This window comes from Anopheles merus, chromosome 2R (genome assembly GCF_017562075.2).
Source record: "Anopheles merus strain MAF chromosome 2R, AmerM5.1, whole genome shotgun sequence".
Taxonomy (NCBI): domain Eukaryota; kingdom Metazoa; phylum Arthropoda; class Insecta; order Diptera; family Culicidae; genus Anopheles; species Anopheles merus.
This window is the reverse complement of record NC_054082.1, coordinates 3565156-3593119: the sequence shown is the minus strand read 5'-3', so window position 1 is coordinate 3593119 and position 27964 is coordinate 3565156. Positions and strand designations below refer to the sequence as shown.

General features: G+C 48.9%; 2 protein-coding genes across 7 annotated transcripts in view; both read right to left on the bottom strand.

The window, feature by feature from the left end:
• Positions 1 to 19: 19 nt before the first annotated feature.
• Positions 20 to 12372, bottom strand: LOC121590361. 5 transcript variants are annotated; one of them, XM_041909972.1, is made up of 2 exons: positions 12221 to 12372; positions 20 to 3952 (listed from the first exon to the last, which is right to left on the bottom strand). In XM_041909972.1, the coding sequence occupies exon 2, from the start codon at positions 3941 to 3943 to the stop codon at positions 1910 to 1912; it is 2034 nt and encodes a 677-aa protein (XP_041765906.1). In that variant the 5' UTR covers positions 3944 to 3952; positions 12221 to 12372; the 3' UTR covers positions 20 to 1909. The 5 variants fall into 5 exon arrangements, with proteins under 5 accessions (XP_041765906.1, XP_041765905.1, XP_041765902.1 ...); XM_041909971.1 differs by lacking the exon at positions 12221 to 12372 and adding an exon at positions 11982 to 12003; XM_041909968.1 differs by lacking the exon at positions 12221 to 12372 and adding an exon at positions 11675 to 11857.
• A 405-nt stretch (positions 12373 to 12777) lies between these two features.
• The window catches only part of LOC121590362 (galactosylgalactosylxylosylprotein 3-beta-glucuronosyltransferase P), a 44807-nt gene continuing 29620 nt past the window's right edge, over positions 12778 to 27964 (bottom strand). For both annotated transcript variants that reach the window (XM_041909974.1, XM_041909973.1), the window contains 5 exons: positions 19422 to 20310; positions 16428 to 16650; positions 15830 to 15984; positions 15460 to 15750; positions 12778 to 15371 (listed from right to left, as the gene is read on the bottom strand). In XM_041909974.1, the coding sequence (XP_041765908.1) occupies positions 15264 to 15371; positions 15460 to 15750; positions 15830 to 15984; positions 16428 to 16650; positions 19422 to 19922 (1278 nt within the window). In that variant the 5' untranslated portion in view covers positions 19923 to 20310 and the 3' untranslated portion in view covers positions 12778 to 15263. The remainder of the gene's footprint in view (positions 15372 to 15459; positions 15751 to 15829; positions 15985 to 16427; positions 16651 to 19421; positions 20311 to 27964) is intronic.

Sequence of the window (27964 nt, the reverse complement as noted above, 5' to 3'; positions counted from 1 at the left end):
AAGAAGCAATGTTCAACGGTCAAGTTCCAATTTTAATCTTTATTTCCGTATCTATGTACATACTTCCGTCCGCAGGCCTTCCCTTCCCGGCAGCTCGTTCAGTGCGCCTATTCGCCATACCCTACCGACCCTTCGACTTATTCCCATCCCCAGCTAGCTAATATTTTTTGTAATCCACTATGGGAGAGGAGGAGTCTGTCCGTGTGTGATTTAAATTTCTGTAGTGTTCAGAGATCTACCCAGCCGCCTCTCCTTCCGGTGCACTCCGGCCACTCCATTCGCAGTCTTTGTCTCGTGTATTGTATGTTTTCGTCACTCACTTCGCAATCCTGCTTGATCGATCGCACCTCCGCCTTTCTTTCGCTACCGACGAGCAGGGCCGGTTCCAGCGGCCAGCTCCCAACTCCCCACACAGCAGCATTGTTTCCAAAAAAGGGTCTGTTTATTTTGTTGTATCATCGTTACGGCTACGCTTAACCAGTAAATGTTACTAATCTTTGTGTGTGTGTTCCAATCCGTCCCCGCACACCCAGGCATGCTCTCTCGCGATTTCTCATTTCAATCATAATCGACTCGGGTTGCGGTTAGCTGCGTTCACAATGCAGTCGGTCGGCACGATCTGCCCCACCAGCACTTGCCTGCCAGCGTGCTCTCAGTTTATTTTGTATACAGCGTACGGATACTTCAATGATTTAGTGAAGATGTGCTGCTGCTCTTCCCGTGCGCGTCGAGGATACAGAGCACTCTCCCATCCTAATTTGCCAAATAACTTCCGGGAGCAGATCTCGCTGCAGATCAAGCAACTTAGCGATCTGCGCTCTGGGTACCTGTTCTGAGGGCACCCGCACTGTGCCTCTTTTCCTTCGCAACTCGCACACGGCGGCCTAGCTAGCTATGGGTGTTTTTGTAGTGTTGTCTGACTTATTCCCCTAAAACGAAAGCCCTCTTGAGGACACACAGCGGCAACACAACCCAATGTGTCTGGGACGCATCCTTCCGCCGTTTTGTACAGACACGAACGCCCTCCTGGATGCGCGATCTGCTCCCGCGCCTTCCCGTGGCATGCGCGTTTTGCGTCGCTTTTGCTATATATATATTTACTTTTTTGCTTCTTTTAAAATCAAACCTCTCGCACTCCTCCGCTCCTCTCCGCCTCCATTGCCCACACACTGCTACTGCTACCACTCTCTTTCTGTTTCGTCGGTCTTTGCAAAGCGTATTTTTATTTTGCAAAATCTCTACTATCTTACAAACTACTGTACAGCGTCGTACACACAGGGGCAAACTGCGGGATCAAACAAAAGTACACATAAAATGGGCAAAACTAAATGTGCTGCTGCTGCTGCTGCTGCTGTGGACGGGGCCTCGTCGCGGGAGAAGGACCAGGGCCAGGGAGAAGGACCGGATGCGATAAACGTGTACTCTCTGTCGTCTCTCTCTGTGTGCTTATTCTTACTTTTAATTCGAACTCCAGTTCACCCTAAACATACACCTGCGATGCCCCCTTCCGCACTGTGGCCGCTTGGTGCTCGCTCGATCGACAGCATTACCGGAGAAGAGAACGGAGGGCGCGGCGTTACACACGACAATACAAACAAAACTTCTAATTCCGATATCGACGATACACACGATCGATGCAAAGCGACGAAACGATTGAAAATTGAGCATTATGAAATATACAAGAGCAAACGAAGTACGGAGCGCCTTTGCACTAATTGATATGATCCAGGCGTGAAATCGATGAGTTCAAATCGAGCTGCTCCCATCACGGCCACAGTGCTCCCTTCCCGTTCTCTCCTTTCCCCTTTCCCTTTGAAACCGCCCATTTCCTTTCCCCCAACACATCATCCTCATGCGAGAGGAGGCCCCCACCGGCCCAGCACACTACTCCACTCTCTCTCCCTCCTCCTTACTCGATTTCCTGCTTCTGCAGATTGATCAGCGCACCCACGATCACCACGATGTCGTCCAGCAGCTTGAGCGTCCGCGCGTCGATGCAGGTCTGCGGGCTGAGCAGCTGATGGCTCTGGAAGTTCTCCAGGATGTTCTCGATGTAGTTCTTCAGCTTGAACGTTTTGCTCTTGCTGATCTTCTCCGACACGATGTCCTCGAAGTTGTCCACGCTGTTGCTGTTGCTGCCGCCGCCGCCGCCGAGTACCCGCTCGAGATCGTCGTCGCCGTCCGCGCCGGACCTGCTGCCCGAGGCGACCCGATTCCGCCGGCTGCCGTGCCCGCCATTGTTGTTGGTGTGGTCGTGGTGGTGCCCGTTCGCCAGCTGGTCCTCGAAGTGGTGGAAGTTTTTGCCCGCGATCAGGTTCGTGTTCGTCTTGAACTTGGTGAGAAAGCCGGACTGGCTCAGCACCTGCTCGTCGTCCGTCTGCACGCCGAACGCGCGCGACACGAAGCACACGCACCCGTCCAGCGTGGACGCGACCAGGTACTTCAGCTTGTGGCACTGCTCGTCCGGGCAGAAGGAGGTGGCGATCTCGACCGCCGGCAGCTCCTGCACGGCGCTCTGCTTCACCCGCACCACCAGATAGTTCAGGATGAGGTGGATCCGCTGGAAGTGCTGCCGCAGGCTGATCGGCACGTTCAGCTTCATCGTGATGTCGTCCGGCCACACGATGAAGTTGCGCAGGCAGTCCGCTATCTTAGGCACGTTTGTGTGAAACAGCAGCTCGACCTCGGTCGAGCCGAGCGCGAACACCGACCCCAGCCGGACGCTGCTCTCGTTCTGCTTGATCTTGCGCAGCGTCAGTATGATGTCGCGCTGGTTCAGATCGAACCACTGGGCCAGCGAGTTCACCAGAAACATCCGGTTGCGGCGCAGCCCGAGAAACAGCATCGGGAACTCGTGCACCATCTGCAGCTTGGCCTTGGCCGAGCAGTCGCTGCTGTTGGCGGTGCTGACCGTCGCGCCGCCGCTGGTGCCGCTGCCCACCGCGGTGCTGCTGTTCGGCCGGATGGGTAGTTTTCGTTTCACCTTCTTCCTGAATAACCGGTTGCCGGCCAGGGTGCCGTCTGTGTCCTCGATGTCGTCGTTGGCCGACACGCTGCCACCGACCACGGTGACCGCCTGCTCGTACTCCTCCATTGGGGCGTCGTCCTGTTGCTGCTGCTGCTGCTGCTGCTCCATCGTCATCATGAGCGGATCGACTGAGGACGCGTTCGCGCTGGTTTCGTCTGCTCGCTGCCGCTTCAGGCTGTGGTGGTGGTGGATCGTATTCGGACGGCCTTTGTTGAAGCTTTCCATCACTTGGTCGAGCGTCTCCTCGGCAGAGACCGTCGACGAGGACGTGCGGTCGTCCTCGTTGAGGTCCTCCACCAGGCTGTCGGTATCGGCCTGCTGCTCCTCCTCCTGCTCTTCCTCTTCCTGATGCTGCTGCTGCTGCTCTTCCTCGTGCTCCTGCTCCTCCTGCTCTTCCACAAGACGCTCGCTCTCCTCGCCCTGTATTATGTGCTCCGACAGCTGGCTGTCGTTCGGTTCCTCCTCATCCGTCTGAGGCTTCGACTGCAGTTGCGCCGTTTCCGACGCTGACACACTGTCCTCCTCCTCCACCCGACGCCTTTTCGCACCGCTCGTGGTCTGCTCCTCCGCCTGGCTGTCTTCCTCCGGCGCCACTTCCACTTCCTCTGCCACCGCCTCCTCCTGCTGCTGCGGTTCCGTTGGTTGGTCGCGTTGACCCGCGCGTTTGCCCGCTTCCAACGTCAGCCGGTTGGCCGTATTCTCCAGCTCCGGACTTAGATGGGTGGGGGTCGGAGAGGTGGCCGCTTTCGGGGCTGGTTTCTGCGGTTGCTGATCCTGCTTGGAGGCACCTTCTGCTTCGGCGACAGTTCGCACCGCCGTCCCGCCGTTCGTCTCCTGCGCTTCTCTGCTGACGACCGATCGAGTTCTCACTTTCTCGTGTGGTGGTGGCTGGGTGCTGTAGTTATGAATTTTCATAATACCGGCCTAAAATGACAAACGAACGAGACAATCATTATTGCAACAGGACACTTTGGACGTCTTTCGATTAGAAATTAACGTAATGTGGGGACGGGTAATGAAACGAATTTGCTTATCATCACCGCCACTGCCACCACAGTGATGAAAAGACGTGCGCGGATGTGTCATATACACCCCCTCAGCAGTCCACGAAGTAATGCAAATGAGGTCAGCGATTCTCCTCCGAATGAACATCGCGCGTGTGTGTGTGTGTGTGTGTGTGTTTCTTCCCTATAAGGAAATCGTCGTTACACCGAGCAACGTGCTCCAATAATCCACAGATGGTCTCGCGACCCCACAGGTCTTCGATCGGCACGGCTACACCACCGCAGACACGCATGATGCCAATTCTCACCAATACCTTGCACCCAGCGGTGCAAAAACGTTAAACGAAGATCACACGACACACCAGCAGGGGGGCCGGCCGGAAGTAACCATACACACAGCCAGCTAATGATCGTTGTTCGATTGCATTGGCACTTTGATGCATTACGTGAACAGACCACCCTCCGCACGCGCACCCCGCTGCGTTCCAAACAATGCGCATATTCTCTCGCGGACGACGCACACACAGACCGAGCCGAGCCCCACAGATGCGTTGGGCCGTGTGCGAGGTGGGCTGCCGCGCGCATGGGCAGATAAAGCCTAGGCGGATACAAAGTACGCGTCGCGTACACTTACAAATGCTGATAAAACAATAGGTTTCAAACACGCTTGCCGGGGGTGGAGAGAAGCACGTCTGAGGTAACATACAATGACATGGCTGGTAGATTCCCTTCAACAAACGATGGAAGGGACGAGAATGCATAGCACACACGCGCCGTTGCGCTTAGCGCGAAACTCACTTTTTTCGTCATCTTGCTGGTGGTGGCGGCGTTGGAAGTGGAGAAAACGAAACGATCACTGTATGACGACGATGAACGACGGACGAGTGTGTACTCTGGGGTGTAATTAATGTCCAAAAACCGACTTCAACAATCTGGTAAACCTGTCACCGTCTCCCAAAAAAGGGCCATATTCCTACACACTTGCGGACAACACACAAACACACGGTGTTTTTTTTTCTGTACGCTGCACCCACTGGGCGTTTAGCTTCGGTATCGAACACACAAATGAACAAACGACCGAACGAAGCCAGTAGAGCACACTAACCAGCGCGCGACTCAGGCAACGGTCACGACGCAACTTCTGCTCGGCGAGGCGTCTATTTCGAGCGCGCGCGCGCGCGATCGCTTCTACACGGGAGGAGACACGGAGGGGGAGAGGAGGGACCCGAATAGTTCAGAATGTCTGTGACGAAACCGACACGATACGATGCCTGTCCGCTCGGCACAAACCCCAAACCCGCCAGCGGGTGTGGTTTTGAACCTGTCCGCGTGCACCCGGCTCCAAAGTGCACTCCACTGCACGCTGCCTTTGTAGGCAGCTGGTGGTGCATTAGTGGTCTATCACATGCTGTTCCCTCTCTCTCTCTCTCTCTCTCTCTTCCCAAACGACACAACTGGGCGAGATCGTGGGCAGGGCGCACAGCACACGATACGCGATCACCTCGGGGGCACTCCGACAACTACTCTGACAATTCTGGCTGCCAAGGCGGCCGTGCAAGCCGACGAACAGACGAAAAAAAGCCGATAGTGTGTGCAGTCTCCTCCACTCCTCTGAGCTGCATCTGCTGCACACAGAGAGGCATATGCATCTCTCGCTTCCTCTCTCTCTTTCTGGTGTGCAATGTGCAGCAAGCGAAAGGGTAAAACATCGACATCGAGGGATCAACACTCACGACGATCACACCACAAGCGAGGGGAGGGTAAGGCAACATGCCCACACACACACACACGCATGCGCTCTCGATGATAATAAACCACTTTTACAGGGCAGCAGTCTACTTTACGCGCCATTGTGGTACATCAGCAGCACCACCATCGGTTCCCCCTCCAGGGCGAAGATAACAACATGAGAAGAGAGGACTGCCTGCCGCCGAGTTGCACCTAGCAATGAGTTCATGTCCATTGGGGGGAGGCCGAGCTGCAATGCAAAGGGAAATGGAATTGTGGAAAACAAACCCCAAATAAGGATGTGCGGCAGAAGTAGGTCAGTTGGCGGAGAGCGAACACACTGGCGACATATACTGGGAGCGTCAAATTAGGGCTTTCGAGCGTGAGTCATCGTGTGCAAAAGACAGTTACAGTGAGCAACTCAAATCGATGATGCGTATCATTTGCTAGTTAAGTCATGATAAGGGCGCCATCCGTTGGCGTTTAAAAAGTGGGCTATTCGGGGCGTATATATTTTTATCTTTTCCCTAATCAAACACTATTGCGCCCCTCGGGGGCTCCATCTCTCGAGCCACACACCACCAGTTACTGGGGAAACACAAATTCACTGTTCAAAAGCCACACCGCGGGGTTTGGAGGGGGTCCGCCGTTTGCGCCACCAACACCAGCGCAACACCACCACCAAGGGCGCACCAGCAAAAAAGGCGCGCATTTTCCGTCGCTTCACGACACACGACACACGACACACAAACACATACGCACGGCGGATTAGCGTAGTACGGCGTAGCACAAAGGGTGTTAGAAGAGGAGAGTAGTAGTGCGCACAATTCGCTCTTGGTACGATTCTCTTTTTGGCCGAGTGTGTGAGTGTTGGGGAGGGAAATGCTGCTCTGTCCGCAAAACGCCCGCGATAATCTAACACGCGATCATGAGATGATCCTCACTCTCTCACACTCGCCCGCTGTGTGGTTTTCCTTTCGTGAGTGAGGGTTCGTGCTTGGTGAATGAAGAAAACTGAAGCAAAGCCGAGCTTGTGTGTCTCATGTTTACAAAGGTCATCGTGGTACCGGGGCCCTGGCAAAGGGCACCACAGTGTTTGGAGGAAATAAACGCTTTTCCATGTCGGTTAGGGGTGCTTATCGCTTGCGCACTTGCAGATAGCTTATTGTTTCCACTTTGCAGGTTTGCTTCGTCGGATAAAATAGAATGGGGAAAATATGCTTCAGTATCATAACAACCGCCCATTGTTGGAGCATTGTTTGTTTGAAGAAGGGGTGGAACAACACGCACCTTAAGAGCGCGTATGTGCAAGCGTTGTTGATTTTAAAAACAGTATTTACTGCTGAAAATAACGAATGGGGCTTTATCGATTCCAAAACATCATTACTATTTTGTGCTGTGGGATAATTAAAACTCATCACTTAAGTTGCTCAAAATTAGGTAGCTATACTTTACTATTCTGTGGCAATGGATCTGGATGCTAAAAATACGTGCTTCTTAACTCACAAGACGAAAAGAAAACGATACAAAGCGAAAATGGAAGATTTTTACGGAACAGAACGACGATCGAGCGCACAGGAGAAGAGCACCGGATGTATGAATGATAAAGCAGGAAAGCGAAGTGAAATAGTGCCCGGAGTCGACCATAAACACTGATCAACGATCGAGCCACCACCACCACCACACACGGGCGCGCTGCTCTTGAAGATGATCGACACACCGGAACAGGGGCGTTGTCCGCACCCCAACTAGCCAGTAGTAGCGTGTACACCCAACAACAACAACACACCCTCAAGCGTACAGTACATGTTTGGAATAACGCACAACGCCGTATCGTAAATACTTTGCTACACCACCAGCAGCACCACCAGCAGCACCACCACCATGCTTTCCCAGCCCGGAAGGGCAGGCAGCCCGGTGAAACAGAAAGCGAAAACCCAAACACGGACTCGTACGTTTGCTAATAACGCCATTAAAACTACTGATTGTGTGCACGCTGTTGCTGTTCGCCCTCCCTTGATGAGCGCGATATGATAAGGGTGATCATGATCTTTCAGAAAAGTGTGTTCCCTTTTACCCGCAGACCGCAGAGATCCATCGGAAAACGAGGACCATTTTTCCATCGATGCGAGAAAGTAAGCAAAGCTCTCCTGTGTTGACCAGCATGATGGCTGGGCACGTGATAATTAGTAACAATTAAGATTATTAAACCACTGAGCCCTTCCGGAGTGAAAGTTTGTCAGCTCTTCATCATGGAATTAATTGCAGTATTGCTTACTATACTAGCGCAGCTATCAAGAAATGTTAATATTACCGAAAATTATACGAAAAAAATAGTAAAATCTTCCAATAAAATCGTTGCCTTGGTCTTCAGTGCGTTCCTCATGGGACGACAAAAGGCACACATGACTGGGTTGGCACGATTAAAGACAAACACTAAACGAGACACAGGTCCGTTGGGTCTTTTAGCGAATAGACCACATGTTCGGCTACTTATTATCAGTCGTCTCCCGGCACGTTCATTTTTATCTCATCCACACAAGCATGTGTTCACAGACCCATCATCACCAGTGGAAGTGTACACGATAAGAAGAGAAAGTCTTGAACAGTTCGCAGGCAGACTACAATGAAATCTGGGGAGGGAAATCGGCAACCATGTTACTCCCGTATTCCGACAGAAAAAATGGACACCAAGCAGATAATTCTGACTGAAAATTTCAACTCGACAAGAAGATAGCTTTTGATGCAGAAAACGACTGAATTTCGATTTGCAGTTTACAGTGGCAACAATAAAACAAAATTTCCCATCAAAAACCAGCCACACACAAAGAGGCATATAAAACATACCGTGACATAAAATCGATACCGGCACGCGATATTATTCTACAGATGGGGGAAACAACACACACACACACCCCTGCCAAGGGGATGAAATGATTTGGGTATTCAGTGGAAAAAAATGGTTTCATACAGCAACGGATTATATACACAACTTTCTTATTGTGAGCGTGCCATTCGCATTCGCTTGTGTGCCTTTAACTAAAAGAGAGCTTATTTCTGAAGCAATGGAACGCCTAATCACTTGCCGCAAATCCAGGAGGAACAGAACGCCGTATCCCCCCCCCCCCCCCCCCCCCAAAGGAACACTTGACACGATCCTCCATTGAAAACGCAAGGTTGGTCGATTTACATGTTTCAAGTTCTGCCGCTTTTCCCGTACAAAAGATTCGATTTTTTTACTTTTTAAGTCATTCACATAAAGGAGAAACGAGACATGCAGCTTGACCAACACACACCAACCGGGGGAGGGTGGCGACATGGAGGCAATTGCATGGTTCAACCGATGAGTTCGTGTTTGAATTTGTGGGGAAAACTATCACACAGATACACACACATGAAGGCACACATACAAGGAGCACTCTACGGACGGGCATGCGAATGTTACACATCATCCTTTCGGTCTGGCAACAGGAAATAAGGTTTGAAACCCCCTTCCCCACTAAAGCCCACCCCGGGGGAAAGGTGTAGAATAATCTAATACATAATCGAGTGGCCGAACAAAGCGACGGAAAAGGTGGAAAATTCGAACGAAAATCTCATACACGCGGCGCCGATTTTACACTGCGCCTGTTACAAAAAAGGGAAGAAAGAAGGCTTCTTACTGATTTCTTTAGCGTTTTTCGAGCCCCAAAACTCGCACGCCCCAAAAAAGGAAAGGTGTGAAATATTTGCAAGCTTTCGATCACCCGGGAAGATGCCGCAAAGCAGCAAACGCACACACACACACACGAAGGTCACCCTCGAGAGAGCTTGGAAAGCTGGCTGGCTCTGAGGCTTGCAAATGCGGCGAAAATTCCAAGGCTCCTTCTGAACCTGTAAGCAACTGACGCCTTCGTCCGTTACACGCTCCTGCGTCGTTCTCCTGCTTCTTCGAAGAAGCGTGTCTTTATCGCTTCCTTGCTTCCGGCAAATGTGCTTTTTCCATCGCCAACCGTGTGTCCAATTACTGATAAGCGGTTAAGCAGGGCACATGAGTGAAGAAACAGATAAGATCGTATCCTTTTTTTAACCCGTTCGTTTCCCCCAGGATGGAGTAGGCTCCTTGCTGGCTCCGTTTATCAGCAACAGCAGCGGATGGAAGCAACAAAAAAGGGCCCACAGACACTCGCCTCTTTCTCTGCAGCCCATCCCACGCCACTCCGCCCCACACGCCACTTAAGGACGAGCAACGTCCGGTGCAACAGAAGCGCTCGCCCAGTCACGCTGCTGCCTGCCACCCGTCGCGTACTACCACCAACACCACCACCACCAGCATCTAGCGTTCTTTCTGCACGCACCTTTCCCTTCCCTAGAAACACACACAACGCTTCACATATACACACACAGAGAAGAAGCGGCACCAAACGTCCGAACGACAGAGAACGCACGAGCAGAAGCCCTGCCTTCTTTCTCTCTCTCGCAATTATTGCGCTTTTTCGCTTCACATTCGCTCGCGGTCTTTCTCTCTCTCTCTCTCTCTCTCTATCATTCTCGTTCGTTCAACCGTTCAATGAATCGTCCACGCACGGTGATTCATGCACCAATGGGGAAATTGCTTCACGTACGCATTATCGCACCGATTTTTCTCACACAATCAATCAGCAGTAGCCACCACGGCACACCACGCACGAAAACGTGTCACGCACTCTTCCCGCACACTATCACGCGCCCCGTCCGCATTGTCTATCTGTGTCTGTGTGAGTGAGAGTGTGCGCGCGCGCTTCTTGCAATGGAGAGAGAGCGAGAGAGAAGGAACGAGATATGGCTGCGAGCGAGAAGGTGAATGATTACGTTACGATAGCCTGGCTTGCTACCCGTGGCGCTTCTGCTATTAGCGCGTTTTCTTCTTACACCCACCGCACACTACGACGACGACGACCGAAAAAAAGTGCTTCGACCGGATGAAATAAGCGCGCACACACAGTCTCACACACACATGTATATATACGGCTTCAAGCGGGTGTGCGAGCATCATCGTCATCATCAGTATCCTCATTCACACCGTCATTTCGTGATGAAACCAAAAACGCGCCATAACCACACGGAATGGAAACTTTTGCCTCTTCACACTACTATCGCAACAGCAACAAAAAAAAAAACAACACACTCACATTTCTTTCACAGCGGAGGACTTGCGTTGTCGTTTCGGCGCTGTCGTCAACGGTGTGTGCTTTTGCTCACACAACAGAAAATGCACTGTGCGATGATGTGTGTTCGCGCTGCGTGTGTTTTTTTCGCCTGTGCGGTCACGAACGTACTACGCTCCCCGGGTTCGACGATTCCGTTGCCAACGTTCTCTCTTCCAACACACACACACGCGCGTACACACACACGCACACACCAACAACCCCGGCCAACAATTCACACGCACACCAATTTACGCCTCCCTTTGCTGTGCAGCCGCTCAGCACACAGGCCAGCGTATGTACACACACCGCTTCGCTATCCTTCTCCCTCACTCACTCTTGCTCTCTCTCTCTCTCATACGCTATCGTACCGCTTCACTCGCACAGCGCGCGGTGAAGCAAAAACGGACGAAAAAATGCGTTTCAATTTGACCCCCAGCGTATGGGAGCGGGAGGGGGGTGACCGAGAAATGCGCGGGATGCGCTTTTTGTAGCGCTACACCCAGCACTACACGCACACACACACCCCGCACGGAGCCAACGGAGACGGCAGCAGAACAACCACCATACGGGGACTGGACCGGACCATGCCGCGTACGCCTTCTTCTTCTTCCTCCACTTGCCGGCTTCTTCCCGGGAGCGCGCGCGTTGGTTTAAGCCGGCTTGGCTGCCCTTTCACGCCCTGGGCCAATAGGCTGTACAATTGCAAACCGTTTTCTCAAAAGCTAAGGAAACAAACTGCAACTCACGCATTTCACACTGGAATGACGGGGCCACACAACTGCGGTTGGGTCAACTTTCCTCTCCTGCCGCTTCAGACGCTTGTTTTCTCAGGTGAGAAACAACGAGGTCATCGCAGGACACTAACCAAGCCAGAACCGCCACAGCCGACGACGGAAAAATCTAACCTACGCATCTCCGCTGCCGCGCGTTCCAAAACCCTTAACCAGCGACACACACACACACATACACACGCTTCGAAACGCGTGGCGGAAGAGAGAGAAAGAGAGAGAGAGACAACGCGCATGTATAGGGCAAGCATCGCAGCACACTCACACCAACTAATGCCGCCCAGATCGTCGACACGGCCTTTTTTCACGGGCTCCGTCCGCACAACTGAGGAATCAACCGCCTCGTGGCATGTGTGCCCCGTGCCTTTCGGTATGCACACAAAATGGTAGATTCACGACCCGTTGCTGTAAGTGCAGCCGTTCAGCCGACGGTGCATCCACTCACGGTGCAAAAATAAGCCGTTGGGCAGATTATTTCAGGAGGAAAAGATTTTTCGCACTTACCACACGAGCAGCTCGCGTTCGTTCGCTTGTGTCGCCTTGGCGAACAAAACCCGTCCGGCGTGTGGCCGTATTCGAACAGCTCACGTATTTGGGTGTGTGCGTAGTCCGCTGCTTGCGCTGGTGTGCAGAAGTGCGCTTGCCAGACGGAGAGAGCGAGAGCTACGTTGGAAAGAAGGAAACGACTAGCTTTCCGATTCACCTTTCATCGAACACACACACACATATGCAACAGGCGTACCAACGCCTAAACGGACACGGAATATCCCCACACCTTGTGCTTTGAAATAGAAAATATAGGTAATTTAATACAATTCTACAAGTGCGTAATTTTACGTGAATATTACGCATCGCGATTATGGACTCTTCTCGCTTCTCAAAGCACCAGCAACGACACATTTGAAGCGTTTGAATTTTGACGGCCATCTTTGAAAGACGTCACATTTCTTCGTCAAGTTTCACGTTCGTTAAAATGTCTTTCGGATGCAGTAGCCGTTAATTTGAATTCAAATTCTGCTTGCAACTCGGTTAAAACGACAAATGATTGCACACACAGTTCCTGAAATCGGTAAGATAGAAGTCAAGTTTATTGTTTCATTTTGTTTTTTTTTTCGCCCCCCCCATGAATCCTCCTGAAAACTCACATCTGTGAATCAAATAGTAGATTATCACTTATCTGGATGATTACTGGACTGTTCTGGCGGTTTCCAGGCTGTTTACATGCGTCTCGATTGATTTGCTCGCCGTAGCCCCGGCTAACCTACATCCGCTATCGCTTCTTCTCCACATTTTTTTCTTCCTTTTGTCCATCCCAGCTAATGATCACAAGTTTTTTTTCTTTCTCTCCCCTCACATCTCACACTCGTCCTGCCACTCGTGGTTCGAGATTCTTATTGCTAATGCTTTCAAACCTTCCGCAATACACCTTACATGGCGGTTCTTTTCCTTCTCAAACGTTTCACTGTCCAATGTACTGTTTAATTAACACTCACAATTGATAAAACGTTTTTCCAGCTGCTCCAGACGGTTCTGTTGGAGGAAGTTTACTGCTGGAAAAACGGCAATTAACGATCAAACGTATTCAAAGATTAGCCTGCATTAAACACACAGAGAGATATGGGAACGAAAGCGAACCAGCTTTGTGGAAAGCTTCAAATAGAACGAGAGAACTGGTAGGTGTAAAGATTGCTCGCGAAACGAAAACCCATGACTAACTCGAAACGATGCGCTGAGATAGATATCCTACGGTACACTTGATAAGATAGTCAGTAAAACAGCTAGTGTTACATCAGAAGAAGCTCGTTCGCGAAAGAGTTTATGCTCTTTTGGTTTGGGTTGTTACACACGTTTGAGTAATGTTTGATATTATTGTGTACGTTAAACATGCTCGCTTAAAAGTTACAAGAGAAAAAGGAACCTGAACATCCGTTTTTTTGTTTTTGTTGTTTTGTTTATTTGCGTACGTTTCGCATCCACCTAGTTTAGAGTTGTAGAGAGAACGTGTTCTTGTTTGGGGAGCACGAGGAGTCACCTTCGATTGTTTTGCATCATGCTTTTGTAGTTGTTGTTATCGTTGGAAAAGGTACTTTCGGTAAGTGTGCAATGTATATTAGTGTGCTCCTCATTACATTCGACTGTCCCCATGTGCGCCCAGCTGGCACCGCATGACAGCCCTAAAAGGTGGACTAGTACGTGGACGTTAAAAACTACCACTTAAAAATAGAGCCTGAATACAACAATATACTGATCACTTAGCTACGTTAACTAAAGGGCTGAAGTAAAAACGAATACCTCGGTTACCACTATATGTACAAACGTATGTATGTCAAGGGACTGGACATACCGTCCAGCTGCCCCTTTCGGTTGTGACCAATTCCAACTCGGCTGGTACGCTCACAAATGTTACCTACTCACTAGAAATTTGTTAAAAAACTTTACTATCTAAAAATACCCCACAACTTCGGGGACGACTAATATTCTCCAGCATGTGGGAGCGACATTGGGGATTGGGGGTTTGCATTCTTACGAGTCCCATGATTTGAGTGTTTATAAGTGAGAAAGGTGAATGTAGCATGTAAGTGTATATTGTTTTTTGAATAGCTGTACGCACTATGTATACGAGAGTTGTTAACGATAATACGGGAGCTCGGAGCACGACGGTTATCGGCCGGTTTTTTTGTTGTGATGTTTACAATATCAATAGCCTATTGAAATTAAACTGAACCAACCAGCAAAACAGCATTTCAATCACTGCGGTTTCATGATATCTAGCGAAGGAAACAGGATTCAGTATCTTCCATGCAGCATTGAACTGCAAATTTGCTTTTAAAACATTACTGACAGTATATGTGTTGGAGATGAAGATCTCTTTAATGGCCATCATTGACCCTCGCTCGGTTACAGCCAACATTAGAATAAATATGTACAACATCACTTTCCTCTCCCTTAAACTTATGCTTCTGTCTGTGTGCTTGTGTGGTATGTGTTTAAGGTATCAATCTGTTTTGGCCACTTCTTTGGTGCATATCCTAACCTACCATTAATCTCAGTAGAATGGTACATTATTTCTTGATATTTATATGCGAAAATAGCTTCGTCGGTCGTTGCTGAAGTGAAGAATAAACTGCAATTCTGTGTGTGTGTGTGTTCGAGCTTGTCAGTCCGGTTCGCGTAAAACTGGTGCGAACCATTGCGCGGAGTGATGTACATCTATAATGGAATAGTCTGGCCACTGAGCCTGATGACGGTTGCTTCCAAAATGTTAAGTACCAATCGCACCTACCGTCCGTCCGAAATGCCGTCTCTCTGAGCACCAGTTACTGTATCGCGGAAATGGGGTTCAAATACATTGATCGGAAAGTTGATATCGCAAATAAACAAAGCCATTTCACATGCGTAGGAAGGGCCATGCCTTCCCAAGATTCGATTCCTATACGACGCGGAAAAACGCAACTCTTTATGGGCCCTCTCCTCTAAACACCCAGACGGAGAGTTTCTTTAGCCAACGCGGCACCATCAGCGAATGTCCGGTCGTGTTCCACTCTTTCTACACGAGCCAGCTGGTCAGCTGTACCAGGTTCGTGCCGCCGTACTTCTTGCGATCCAGGGCCGGTGCGGGAGGATTTTTCCTTGCCTGCGTGTGCCACGTCAGTATCTGCAAACGAGAGGCGACCGAAGTGCCCGAACAGAGCGGACCGGTGAGTAGGCATACGATGGTAAAAATATTCCTCCAATTTACTTACCTCCGTACAGTTCGATGCTAGCAGCTCCACTTCCTTCAGCTCGAGCGGCTCCAGGCTGCGCAGGAAACCGTCCTCCTCGTACCCGGGCTTAAATGGCATCTGGGCCTTGGGGCGTTTGTGGAGAAACTTGACCGCCACCGCGAACCCGGCCATATCGAGCGGATATTTGCGCCCGCCCAGCCAACCGTCGTAGAAGCCCGTTATCGTACCATTCTTTACGACCGGCGAGCTGACCTGGTACTTAGAGATTAGACCCACCGGAAACATGGCCACCTTGCGTACGTGACGGAGCTATGGAGATGAATGGGATGAAGGACGCCATTTATTCAAGTGTAAAGTGAGTGCGTTACCCTGATTATTGCACGCTTACCTGTTCGAATAACTTCAGATTGTACGTGTTGTCATCGTCGGCAAAGTATAGGGTTCCTTCTGTCGCGTTCGCCCTGATCCACTGTAGCGCTCGGTTTCGATTGGACACACCTCGTGGTTTGACCTTTTGCTTGCGATACTGGGCGGGCATAGGCGCTGTGTTGCAAGAACAAAAAAGCATAGGATTTAGGATTTATTTAATGTTTCAGATGCTTTATCACATAATATTCAATCTCCAAAATGTCTCAAATTCCATGAGAAAAACTTCAAGTCACTGTATTTCTCTATAATGATTTCAAATTTCAATGGATCAATTTCATTGCTTGATCGACTCGCCATCTAAACTTCCCAGACGGTTCCAAACGTAACATTTCTAGCGTTCCATTTAAACAAGAATTTGAATAGGCACTATCAGTTCCTCACAACCAGCCCTATGAAAAAGGGCATCCTTACTATTCTAATTTGCCAGATCTGATGAACTTCTGGTGGTGCTGCTAAGTTAATCAGAGTATATGTGCACGTGAACGCTTGTGGCTTGAACTGTCCTCAAACTTCACATCCTCTTCTCTCATCCCCCCGAGATATACACATTCACCTACCGGCAAGCTGCACAAATGGCACACCGATCTCCTCCAGCAGCCGGGTAACGGTGGCGGTTCGGTTCTCCGAGTCCTCGACCACAATCCACAGGACGTTCTGTACGTGTTTCAGCGTGTAACCGAGGCGGGTAAGCTCCGGTATCTGTTCCGGCCGCCGGTACGTCGGGGTGATGATGTACAGCGGGGGCAGCTGCTTCGTGTCCACCGGAAATCGATACGGCACCTGCGAATGCATGCAAAAGAGAGGAGGACATCCATGAAACCATACCATACCTACGAACTACGGGCTGGAAGTTGTCTAATTGTCAGAAGGAAAGTTTGCCGTGCTGTTAATCAGCAATTTGTGTGAACGGTAGATTACGATGCTACGCTTGCTACTACTGGGTGCGCACGCGATGCTGCTGCCAACACGTGCAAAAGTTTGATAATTTTTGAAACCGACCTAGATACTGGGCTGGGTGCGGGGAAAATTATGTTTTCGAAAAGCACATCCTGGAAGGGGGCCTTTTTAGATGAATAAATTATCGTTCAATTAATTTGATCAAAGGGATGGCTTCCTCGGTGAAATTCTACTGGATACGGGGTGTTTTTTTTTTTTTTGAAGAGGCACGAAATTAAATTGGAATGCCCGCAAGCAGGAGTAGCAGCAGTGAGCTACACCGTCGATTGGTTCATATAGGAAGCCCTAAAATGCAAACAAATAATGGGTCGGTGCTTTCAGTAATTTTTGTTCCTGTTTTACAACATCCAATCAATTAATGGATGGCACGCTTATCGAGATGTTGGTTTTAAAACACATGCATTATTGAATGAAAGAAATGGTCCGTGCTTCCGTGATAGCTCGATCGTCCTTGCCCGGAATTGTGACACGGTCCCGGTATGGTAGGAGAGCTGGACAGTTGTCATCGGTTTGACTTTCGACACGTCGCGCGAGGCAACGCTCAATTACTTATTCATGAAACTATTGCACATTTAGCCCTGGAATTTGTTAGCCCAGTGGTGGTGTGATGTCTCCAAAGACTTGTCGCCCGTCAAATGTTCGCTGTCCGTTCGGTCCCATCTGGACGATACGGTCGCGCTAATGGAACGGAAAATGAAAGTACAAATGGAAAAAGCAGCTCCGGTGGCAGCTCGTTGCCTTCCATTAGCAAACGATGGTGTAGCATAATTTTGTAGTAGTGCCACCATACGGGAAGCAGAAAAAAAAGGAATGAGATGCGCTTAGATGAGATGTCCCTTGGCTGCTCGGCGCAAACACGCGACATTCGACACAGCATTAAAGCCATCGGACAAAGCGTCGAAAGGACAAAGGACCGACAGCAAAATCAACACACCGATGTTTACCAAGCATTTGCATCTTCGTTTCGTTCGAGCGGTTGATTCAAACTCCAATCAAACGCCCAAACACCCACCACCACTCCCAGGTGAAGGTGGTACCAGGATGCGACCATGCAGAAGGAGAATAAATTTCCCAGGAGCCATGTAAAACAAAAACACCTTTACATGCCACCGTCGCCCTCGGTACGGTGAGTGAAATATTGTGCTGGTAATAAATTATAGATGCTACTACTACTGCTACCGCTCAGTACTACTATCTGCCACCAAGAGTGTAGGAGGATGGCGTTGTTTGGCGATTCGTTGGTATCCGACTAATCAAACCTCCCCTTTACTGCCGCCTGTGCTCCAGCGTTTACCGAGGACATCAACCAGGCAGAAGCGCTTGTAATTGCTGGCATGCAGCAGCAGCAGCAGCAGCAGCAACAAACCACTCCAATACACGCTCGGCACGCTTCAAAGCGGCATCCAATTGAAACAACAACCACCGCCCGGACACACCAACGTACGGTACGTCACGGCATCCGGTGCATCATGCTTGCATGCTTCGGTCTGTTGGTGCATGTTTCGCTTCTTGTAGAGTGCATTCAATCGTGTACACGATTCTGGTAGCCGGAACCATCGTTTTTCCAGCCCAACCTCCTCTAAGGGATCTAGCAATCCATATGCAACCGATTACTTCCCGTTAGCGGACGATTCTGCTCCTTTGAGTGCGGGATTGGTGAGCACGGGAGAAAGAAGCTAAACTCCGGTACAAACGCGTTTAATCCTGATGAACGATTTTCACCGAGAAGGGAAATGAAAATCAATCGATTTTGGGCGTATGAGGGGTGCATGGCCAGCTGGTCTAGCTGCACCGAAAGACCAAACAAACGATCGATCGCAAAAACATCCATCATACACATGCACACGCGGCAGGGTGTAGTGCACTCGGACGCAAAACTAGAAAATACAATTTATTTGGCCCCGATTTGACAGATTCCGGGCGGAGTGGCTCGGGGAATTCTGAGCATGCATTTTCGATGTTGACGATGTGGTCCAAAAGTGCATTATATTAATTTGTTTTGGAACTTTGATTTGGAATGCTCGTGCTTTTTGGGTTGTTCGAACACAATTACATTACCAATATCAATGAAAGGTGGAAGGTGGAGATATTCTATCAATTACTTCAATTTTAAGTTTTTAATACATCCAGTTGGGCCGGTCTGGTGGTACAGTCGTCAACTCGTACGACTTAACAACACGCCCGTCATGGGTTCAAGCCCCGAATAGACCGTGTCCCCATACGTAGGACTGACTATCCTGCTATGGTAACAATAAGTCACTGAAAGCCAACTGAAAGTCACAACACGCCCGTCATGGGTTCAAGCCCCGAATAGACCGTGTCCCCATACGTAGGACTGACTATCCTGCTATGGTAACAATAAGTCACTGAAAGCCAAGCTCACTTCACTAGTGGGTTCAAGCAGGCCTTGACCGACAGCGGTTGTTGTGCCAAACAAGAAGAAGAAGAAGAATACATCCAGTTATTGGCATGTTTGCCAAGACATTTGCATGTTTGCAAAAACGTATCTGGAATTCATATTAATGTTCTTCCGAATAGGAATCATAATTACATAAACACCTGTGGTAGCTAACAATTTTGCATCTTGTACTTACATCTGAAGAACTTCCAGCTAGTATTCCATTTGTGCTCGGCGCTGTCGGTACCACTTTCGCTGTTGTCGTTGTGGATGTTGTCCTTGCCGTAGTGGTGCTCGTGGTGGTCGTAGCTGTGGTACTCGTGGCGGACGAAGTCGACGATGAGCGATCGTTTAGCTTCTGCAGCATATCCTTAGAGTTGAGGCTCCTCGAACGGATCTTCTCTGCTCCAAGTGCCGGCTCCGAGTCCCCGTACAGCAGCTCCAGACCATCGTTGCCTTGCAGCGGTGCAGCGACCACACCCGGCAAATCGTCAACGGATCCGGACGAGGCGGCCGCCGCATTGCTGACGAGGCTCGTGATAGAGCCCTGGTTCTGGCACACGATGAAGAAGATCGAGCTAACGAGCAGCATCAGATACAGTTTGTACGATCGCAGCATACTTGCAAATGGTAGGATATCCGTAAACCGACGACAATGTGGTTCCTTTTGCTTTACCGCTCGGTAATGCGTCTGCATCAATGCTCGAGATGAATGCTGCTGCGTGTTTGATATATCTTTTCGTTTTTTGTTTTACTATAAACTATCTATGTAGCGTAATGGCAAGTAGTACACGCGGAACGTGCGACCCAGGGCGTACGCCCTCTGGTGGTAAGCTATTTTTGTTATACCTAACTACGTAGCAGTGGCACGCGTGAAGGCCGCTTGAAGCCACCGCTCATCGAGATATGATTGTGCAGACGGATGTGGTCGAATGTGATGGACGATGCTATCGCCGGCACCTGAATGCGTTCGCTGTCCTGCTGGAACGTGCTCGCGTCGATTGAATGTCAGTGCCATTTGTGAGCGTCACCAAGTAGCGAAGCACACCAACCGCTGAACGAAGCTCTCGCTGTTCTTCATTAATCTGCAACGAAACAAATAAAGATATTGATCGTTAACTTCCGTGACTTAGATGCTAATATCTTTGCACTTAGTACAAACTGTTCTACAATTTCACTGTGCTAAAACACTTCCAGTGGCTCAGAGCAAACTCCTGCCAGAGTGTACGATTCTCTACGCTTATCGCATTGCTGATCACACGCACATGTACGGCAGTCGTCCGTATGTTGGAACTTCCGCCATCACGACGACTAAGCCACCATCATCATCATCATCGCTGTAAGTTACTCAGAGGCTATCGCTGGGCTTCCCTTGGGCATACTTTCTGCTCGATGCGACTAACGAGACAGTAATTGTATGTAAATTTTACCAACAGTTTCGTTCGTACTTTGCTTCCGACGTGACCGACCGCGCGGAGAATGAATATTTATCGTGCCTGAGAGATTGAAGAACCTAGAACCGCTTGGTTTGCAAGAGAAACCGACGGGTCGGAAATAGATGGTGTGTGTGTGTATGTGTGTGGCATGAAACCTCATACTACTCGCAAACCAACCAGTCCAGTGGTCCAGCGGTTGATAAGACTCACCATTCGCTGCTGAATACGATAAACGTATCAACGGAGCTGCCATAGACCGCAATTCTTGTATGAAAGCATCTGTTCAATTGGCTCGAGTTTCTTCGGGTACAAAGTAAACTGCCATTTCATGTTCATTTCGTAAAGTAAAGTAACCATACGTAAAATGCACTCACTACTGAGTCGTTCACCATCACCATTTGAGGTTAGATCTAAGACTAACAGAAGGTTTGCTCCAATTCATTCGAGTTCCAGCTATACCAAATTTCCGGATGTGTTGCCCACCGGAACAAACATCCAACGAAGCTCTTGAAGGCATCCAAAAACATTCCAAAGTGAATTACAAAGTTTCAGCTTCCTTTATCCTTGGGACCATAATCGCTTGATCGGATTATGCGTCGCTTTCGAGTGAAGCTAGAGCTGTCGTAGGGAGAAAAAGCCTCAAAATGCTCAAAAGAAGCGACGAAAGCATGCGATTCACAAGCGAAAGAAGAAGTTATCAGCTAACGGTCTCCTACATATTCAATTCATATTTCGATTATTGAATGCAAAACAAAACAAAAAACATCCATAACAGCTTCGGACAGCTTGTGTTTCGAGCCTTGATTGAAGATCCGGAGTTCCGGTTTCGTCTGGTTTTCTCTGTTTGGAAGGACGTTTACTTTGCTTGCTCTGTTTTGAATGGTACATTTCATCAGCCAAAGAACATGACTCATATTTTATTCATTCGTTACGCGTATCACGTACTCTTGGTGACCTTGCCATCGTTTTATTTATCTGCTTTCCACACCAAAGCCCCTTAAACTTCTTGCTTGCTGACGGGTTTTCCACGAACATGTTGCCAAGCCTATGAGGGAATAAAAAGCGAACTCTCCATCGGAGATCATTCAGCATTACTGTAGATTTCTCATCAATGTCGGCTACTGCTTCCTGGTCTAATGGTTTCCCTGCGTCGAACTTTTCCAGTTCGTTGACCATTTTTGCACATTTCATTTCACTTCCAATACGAAACACGACTATCGTGTTAGCCGATGTTTTTTCTCATCGGCTTTCCTCATCACACACCGTTTCACTCAACATTCGAGCAATGGTTGGCTCGTTGAAAAATAGCGTTTTACTCGGCAAATGGTTAATGAGAAAACACTTTATGTCAATTTTTGTAGACCTATTGAGTATGTCAATGAGTCGAACATAATGCTGGGCATATCAGCCTGCCGATGGATCTGTGTTCGTGGTAAAGATGAAAGGTTAAGCGCTTTACTGATGATGATTGTTCGACATTAGAGCGACAAGAACAGAATTTATATCATTGTACTCGTTGTCAGCTAAGAAATTAAGCAAAGCCTTTGCATATAAAAATAGAATCATCCAGCAACCTTTAATGTAATGGAACCATCCAGAAGAAATCAGAACAAAAGCATAGCAATAAGACTCCAACTGCGTCTCACGCAACGTGATTATTTAATTGCCTTTCTTTTATGAATGACATCATTACCGCATAACAACCCCTCACCAATTTCCCAAAATACACACTGATGGAAATGCCACCCCGCCATTCATCGGAAAACCAAACTGTCACATAATCGGCCACGGCAACACAACGCTTACGCACATTATTGTCGCGATCATCATCATCATCATCATGCAGTGGCCGGAAAGTGCTCTTCTCTGCAGCAACACCGCAGCATCCGGTAACCCACAACGCGGCCATCGTACACCGGAAACGCTTTGGCCTACACCTAGTTTTGCGTGGAAAAATCAAAACATCATCGACCGGCATAAGTTGGCCCGTTTCCGGCCACCGTGCACCACGAACTGGAGCAACGGGGGCGAACAGACACGCCGGACAGACGGATATACAACAAAAACTTTTCGCTACACAGTCTCCCACACACACAAACCCAAGTCTCGTACACATGTGCGGTGAAAACAGTTCCACACCAAAACCGGAGCCGTATAAATCACGGAACGTGGTGGGCCGAATGCCGGTCGCGGCAAATGTTGGCGCGGCAACCGAGATGCTTAATTTATGTTGCACATAGCCCCGAGACCCGCAGCGACAGTGTTTGCGGTTATGTTTGATTGCATGCTCGCTGCCCCTTGCCGCCCAAGTCCGAGAAGTGCATCAGCATAGCAACGAGCGTCCAGCGGAAGACGACATTGTTCCGATTGTGTGTTTTATTTTCCACCACCGCCCTTGTTGCGAAATCAGCAGCGACTGCTGTGTGCCACTCCCGCGAGTTCACGCCCGCAACCCACAACCGCACCGCGACTGTCCGCACTGTCCGAAACAATCAAAACCAGTACGCCACACTAGAGAGGCCAGTATGCCTAAATGGCTGCACCTCTGCCGACGAAAATGGTCACACTCCGCACCGCGGGACAGGGCCTCCGAGTGGAGAGTGTTTCATAATTAAGTGAAAATCATTTCATTAGCATAAATCAATAGCTTAGAATCGGAAACTCGGTACGGTACTCCCCGGAGCTGGGGTGGTGACTTTGGTGTAGTGGGCGGCCGAATTGATTAAACAACGTTTGTCAAAACCCTGGCGTTCTGGGCCGGCACTGTGTGGGAAGCGAACAGGCAGGGCTGGGTTGCCCGTGTGCCAAAACAAACAGCATAAATTGTACCTTTCGGTGGTGTTTTCTTTTTATCGGCCATTCTCATCTACGGAAATGTTTTACTCTCTTAGGTACTGACGTACTCTGACGCATCCTTTTGCTTTCATTTCTGTTGGGAGACTGATAATGATTTATTGGTATAACAACGGTAAGAAAATATTAAAATGTGGAATATCAAGGTTCACAAAGTAAATTTACATTTAGCATTGCTTTGCTGAACGCTTCACGGCATTACGGAAATATCAGCTTAACTAACCCTCATTTTTACCATACATTTTCCAACAAATAAACAACTTTAATCGTAGCCTGAATAAGTAAACCTCAACAATTAGTAGGCTGCGTACACAGTTCATTACTATTTGTCCTTGCTGGGGGGTTATTAAATGGAAGTTAACCGCTTTTTACGGAGCCTAATTTTGTTAATACTTTGCCATTTATTTACGCAACACGGCCACAAAGCCACGGCACGGCCGTGCCCTCAACCAAATTGGGAGCAGTGCTGTAGGCGGCGCTCTGGAATGCCATCCCATGAAAAGCTAACCCACCGGGAAGCTTCCCATCGGAGGTTTGAGATTTTTTTGTTCGCTCACTTATTCCCCACAAACGCGAACGCTCTCTCATACATAATTCAACCATATTCCCGTAAACCCTAATACGGCGGGCTACAGCATCACCGTTACGAGCATCACCTTCTTTCTGGGCTTCAGCTCATCACACTTCACCTCAGCTCCACCTGGTTCAGGCTTGTCACTGCGGTTGGGCCAAACGCCGCAGCGAGAAGAGCGGAGCATCATCGTTGGCAAAATTTCATATTATATGGCAGCATTATTTATTCCTTCCTTCATCACCGTGCCGTTATCATCCCGGATTCACCCGGTGCCGTACCGCGGCAAGTGAGCTTTGTAAAATTAGACTTAATGAACGGAAAATTACGCCCGGCGCAGAACTTTTTTTTTCCCCCAGTGTGCCCCAGAGTGCGCCCCGTCGCTCCAATGAAGCAATGTAATCCACCAATTTTACCGACCGTGCTGTGTCGTGATCATATTTTCCGATGCCCATGGTTGGGTGGAGGCGGTGAAAATCCGTTCGATTTTGCAAGCCTTCAGCAACAGAAATCCGTACGGACCTGGATATCCAGTGCGGTTTTTTAAAGATATTCCAAAAATGTGCGCTTTCGTGCCATCCATTATCATCATCATCAACATCATGGCTGATAGTCGAGTGATAGATTAGATGAACGAAAAAGATTTTCTGCCCAGTAAGGTTCCACTGTGATGGAGAAACTGCAGCCAGAGTTTCATAAATTCGTTATGACGGTTTAATTAATTTGGGATTATTATGGAGATGAGATGAGGGTGACGTTTGTTCAGCATGGGGAATTGGTGAACATATAAACGGTTAAATTTTGTGTCGTTGTCGCACTAGTTCGCTGAGGTTATTTACCATGTTCCAACGCATTTTACATTAGAAAACTCCTTATCGGTTTACTTGATATGCTGTTAATTATACGTGAATGTGTTCTCATTATTAAACATTACAACCTACAAAGCTTATTTCATGAACAAACAAACCCATTCATTCTAAGCTACTCGAAACGGCACCACAAATCACCCACTGACAATCATTAGCCTGCCGACGAAGCAGTTCCGGACGTGATGAACCGAAAGTTCGTACTCACTGTAGGGCTTGCACATGCTCGCGGAAGAAAAAAATGCTCCCCCATGGCGGAAAGTCTCGTTGACGCGTCCATCAACGAGCGGACATGGACACGGAGACCATTAATCTTGCAACACAATCGCAACCGATCGGGAATGGCACGCGAACGAACGCGAGACAATACGCATGACGTCGACAACTGTCAAGTGTCCGGTTGCCACTAGCGTGATGGATACGGTTCAGGTTGACAGTACGAGGCGTAGTGGCTGCGATACGAAAGCATAGTAGCTGCCGGGGATGATGCATGTACCGAAATGCATTAGTCCATCAGAATGCACCGGGTTAGCGTATTATGCAGATCATCCACGTGGGAAGTTACGACCTTCTGGGTAGCCCGTCGACACCCCGGTAGCGTCAGATCCGGTCGAATGAGTGAATGGCGACAGCTGGTTCTGATCTCATGTTACAGATGATAACTTCATAATGCACTCGACCACGAATGGGGATGGTAGAATTCTGTAGGTACTCCAGTAGTCGGTTGCATTTTTTCTAGACTGGGTTGAAATGAAACGGCCGACGAAGCTGTAGAATGCCGATAGTATCTAATTATAGTAGCGTCTAGGCACCAGTCAACCCAGTGCTTGAAGCAGAGAATAACCACTCATCGAAATAGGAAAAGGGCAATCACGGTTGCAACATAAATGAAACGACGTTTCTCAATGACTGAGCAGATTCGAGCAAAGAAAAACGCTCTGATTTTGAAATCATACCACGTCTGTATGGGAGCGAGTTCCCAGGAACAGTAAAATATCAGCCAGCTGCTTTTATTTTAATCACAGCTTCACGCCCTTCCTCACCAGAAAGAGCGTCTGTTGGCGTAGTGTTACATATTGCACGCCTTTTTACTCACTTCCGCAGCGAGCTACTCAACGTTTCCTGGAATGTCTGGACGTGGATGTGCAGCTTCCGTCTTCCGCGTGGAGCATTGCGAAAACGCAATTTTGTCGCTACGGAACGGGGGTACACGTGATTGCAGAAAACTCTTGGAGCCGGCATCTTGGACCGGGAGGGAAAACAATGTGCAACTTACTTTTCCAGCTGCTGGCCGATATGAATTTTTCCCCAACCCAGCGTGCTATAACAAAGCGACCACTGCACACGATTACCCGCTCCAGTGTGCAAGCATCCAGCAACAATCCACCAGGAGTGAAGATGCACGATGCAGTCGTAAAAAGTGTCGTCCATACCGACAAAGCGAAACGTGACCGCGTCCCACACAAAGCGACCGCCAGTGTTTTCCCCGGTGCCTGCGCAATATCCTTTAACGATGCTCGCGCTGTATTTCTTTCGGGTTTCATTTTTCACATTGGAAAGACCATTCATAAAACATGTCACAGCCCTGCGCACCAGGTGACACATCGTACGTTGTGCGGGAGAGTTTGTTGTCGGGTATGGGGGATTCTTTTTTTTGTACCAAACAAGGCGCTCCTTTAACTACCAAACATGGCTCTACGTTACCAGATTGTCACCGAGATCAGAACTGGCGACGGGTCGTCCACATACGCCCGGATATTGAAGCCATTAGCAACCCGTTGCAGCACCCCAGGCACACCAGGCTGCACAGGCCACTTCGCGACATTCTACGTATTTTCTTGATGGAAAAGTTGTCGCTCCCATCCCACCCAGACCTAGACGACCGGCCGACAGTCGCGATTCAGAAGTCGTCTGCACGGTCGCCAGATGCAGATCCGAACACGATGCATCGTACGGTGTGGCAGCAGACTGCAGACGGCGTCTGGATGGTGCGGTAGAGCATACACGAAACCGCACGGTGCATGCCCGCCCGAGGTGGGAAAATATATGGCAAATCATAAATTATGTACCACCGGGAAGTATCCGGGTGAGATTCCATAAAAAGGACCGGGTATGTAAAAAAGCCGACACTAGTTTCAGGATGGGTTTTATTAGATTATGTTTTAGATCGTTCGTGCGGTGGTACCATGTGCCCGATAGTTGGAAGAAACAGGAAATATGAAAATGCAAATCATCGACCGTCAAAATGGCGAGGTTTAATTTTAGCTGTGTTTGGGTCTTCCGGGATTCTTTGTGGCTCGCACAGGGGAATCCATTGGGATTTTTTTCTTACTGATTCAAAACCATAGAATACTTTACAAAAGATGTGCTCAAAGCAAACCTCTCCCAATATTTTTTTTACAAACAGCAAACACTAACCAATTCGATGAAAACTGACAATTAGTGCCGGAAATAGAACTACCCTGTCCTGGGAGTAAGTGTCTTTCAAACGAGCTAAACTCCGCTGGGCATTGTGCGCTTTTCGTCTGCCAAAATGTTGGATACCAGTCGCTACAGAGTCTGACGCAATGTTCTCGTTTATGGGACCTCCAGCAGCAACCAACGGCACCATTTCGCTAGCAGTATTCATGCAGCATTGGGAAACGTTCTGCTCACTTTTTACAGATCAGCAATCTAGCGGAAAAACTACCGAATGGTACGTGACTGGAACTCTGACGCCATGCCGGTGCTTCATGGGACCAAAAAATGAACGAACGAAATGTGAATGAAAAACATCGAGCAAACTAGAGCTGCGGCCAATCTTTCCTAGAACATCCGTAGACCATCGTGGGATAGCATCAAGCGCCTGGGGTACCTTTTAATAAAGGTGCAGTAAACCGTAATCATCTTCTAGAACGAAACGATACCAGCAACTGATAAGAAAAACACTTTTAAACAAGAAACAAAAACATGCACAGTTTTCCCTGGAGGCACCCCAACCGATGTCTGCACCATCCTTTGAGACTACCTTTTG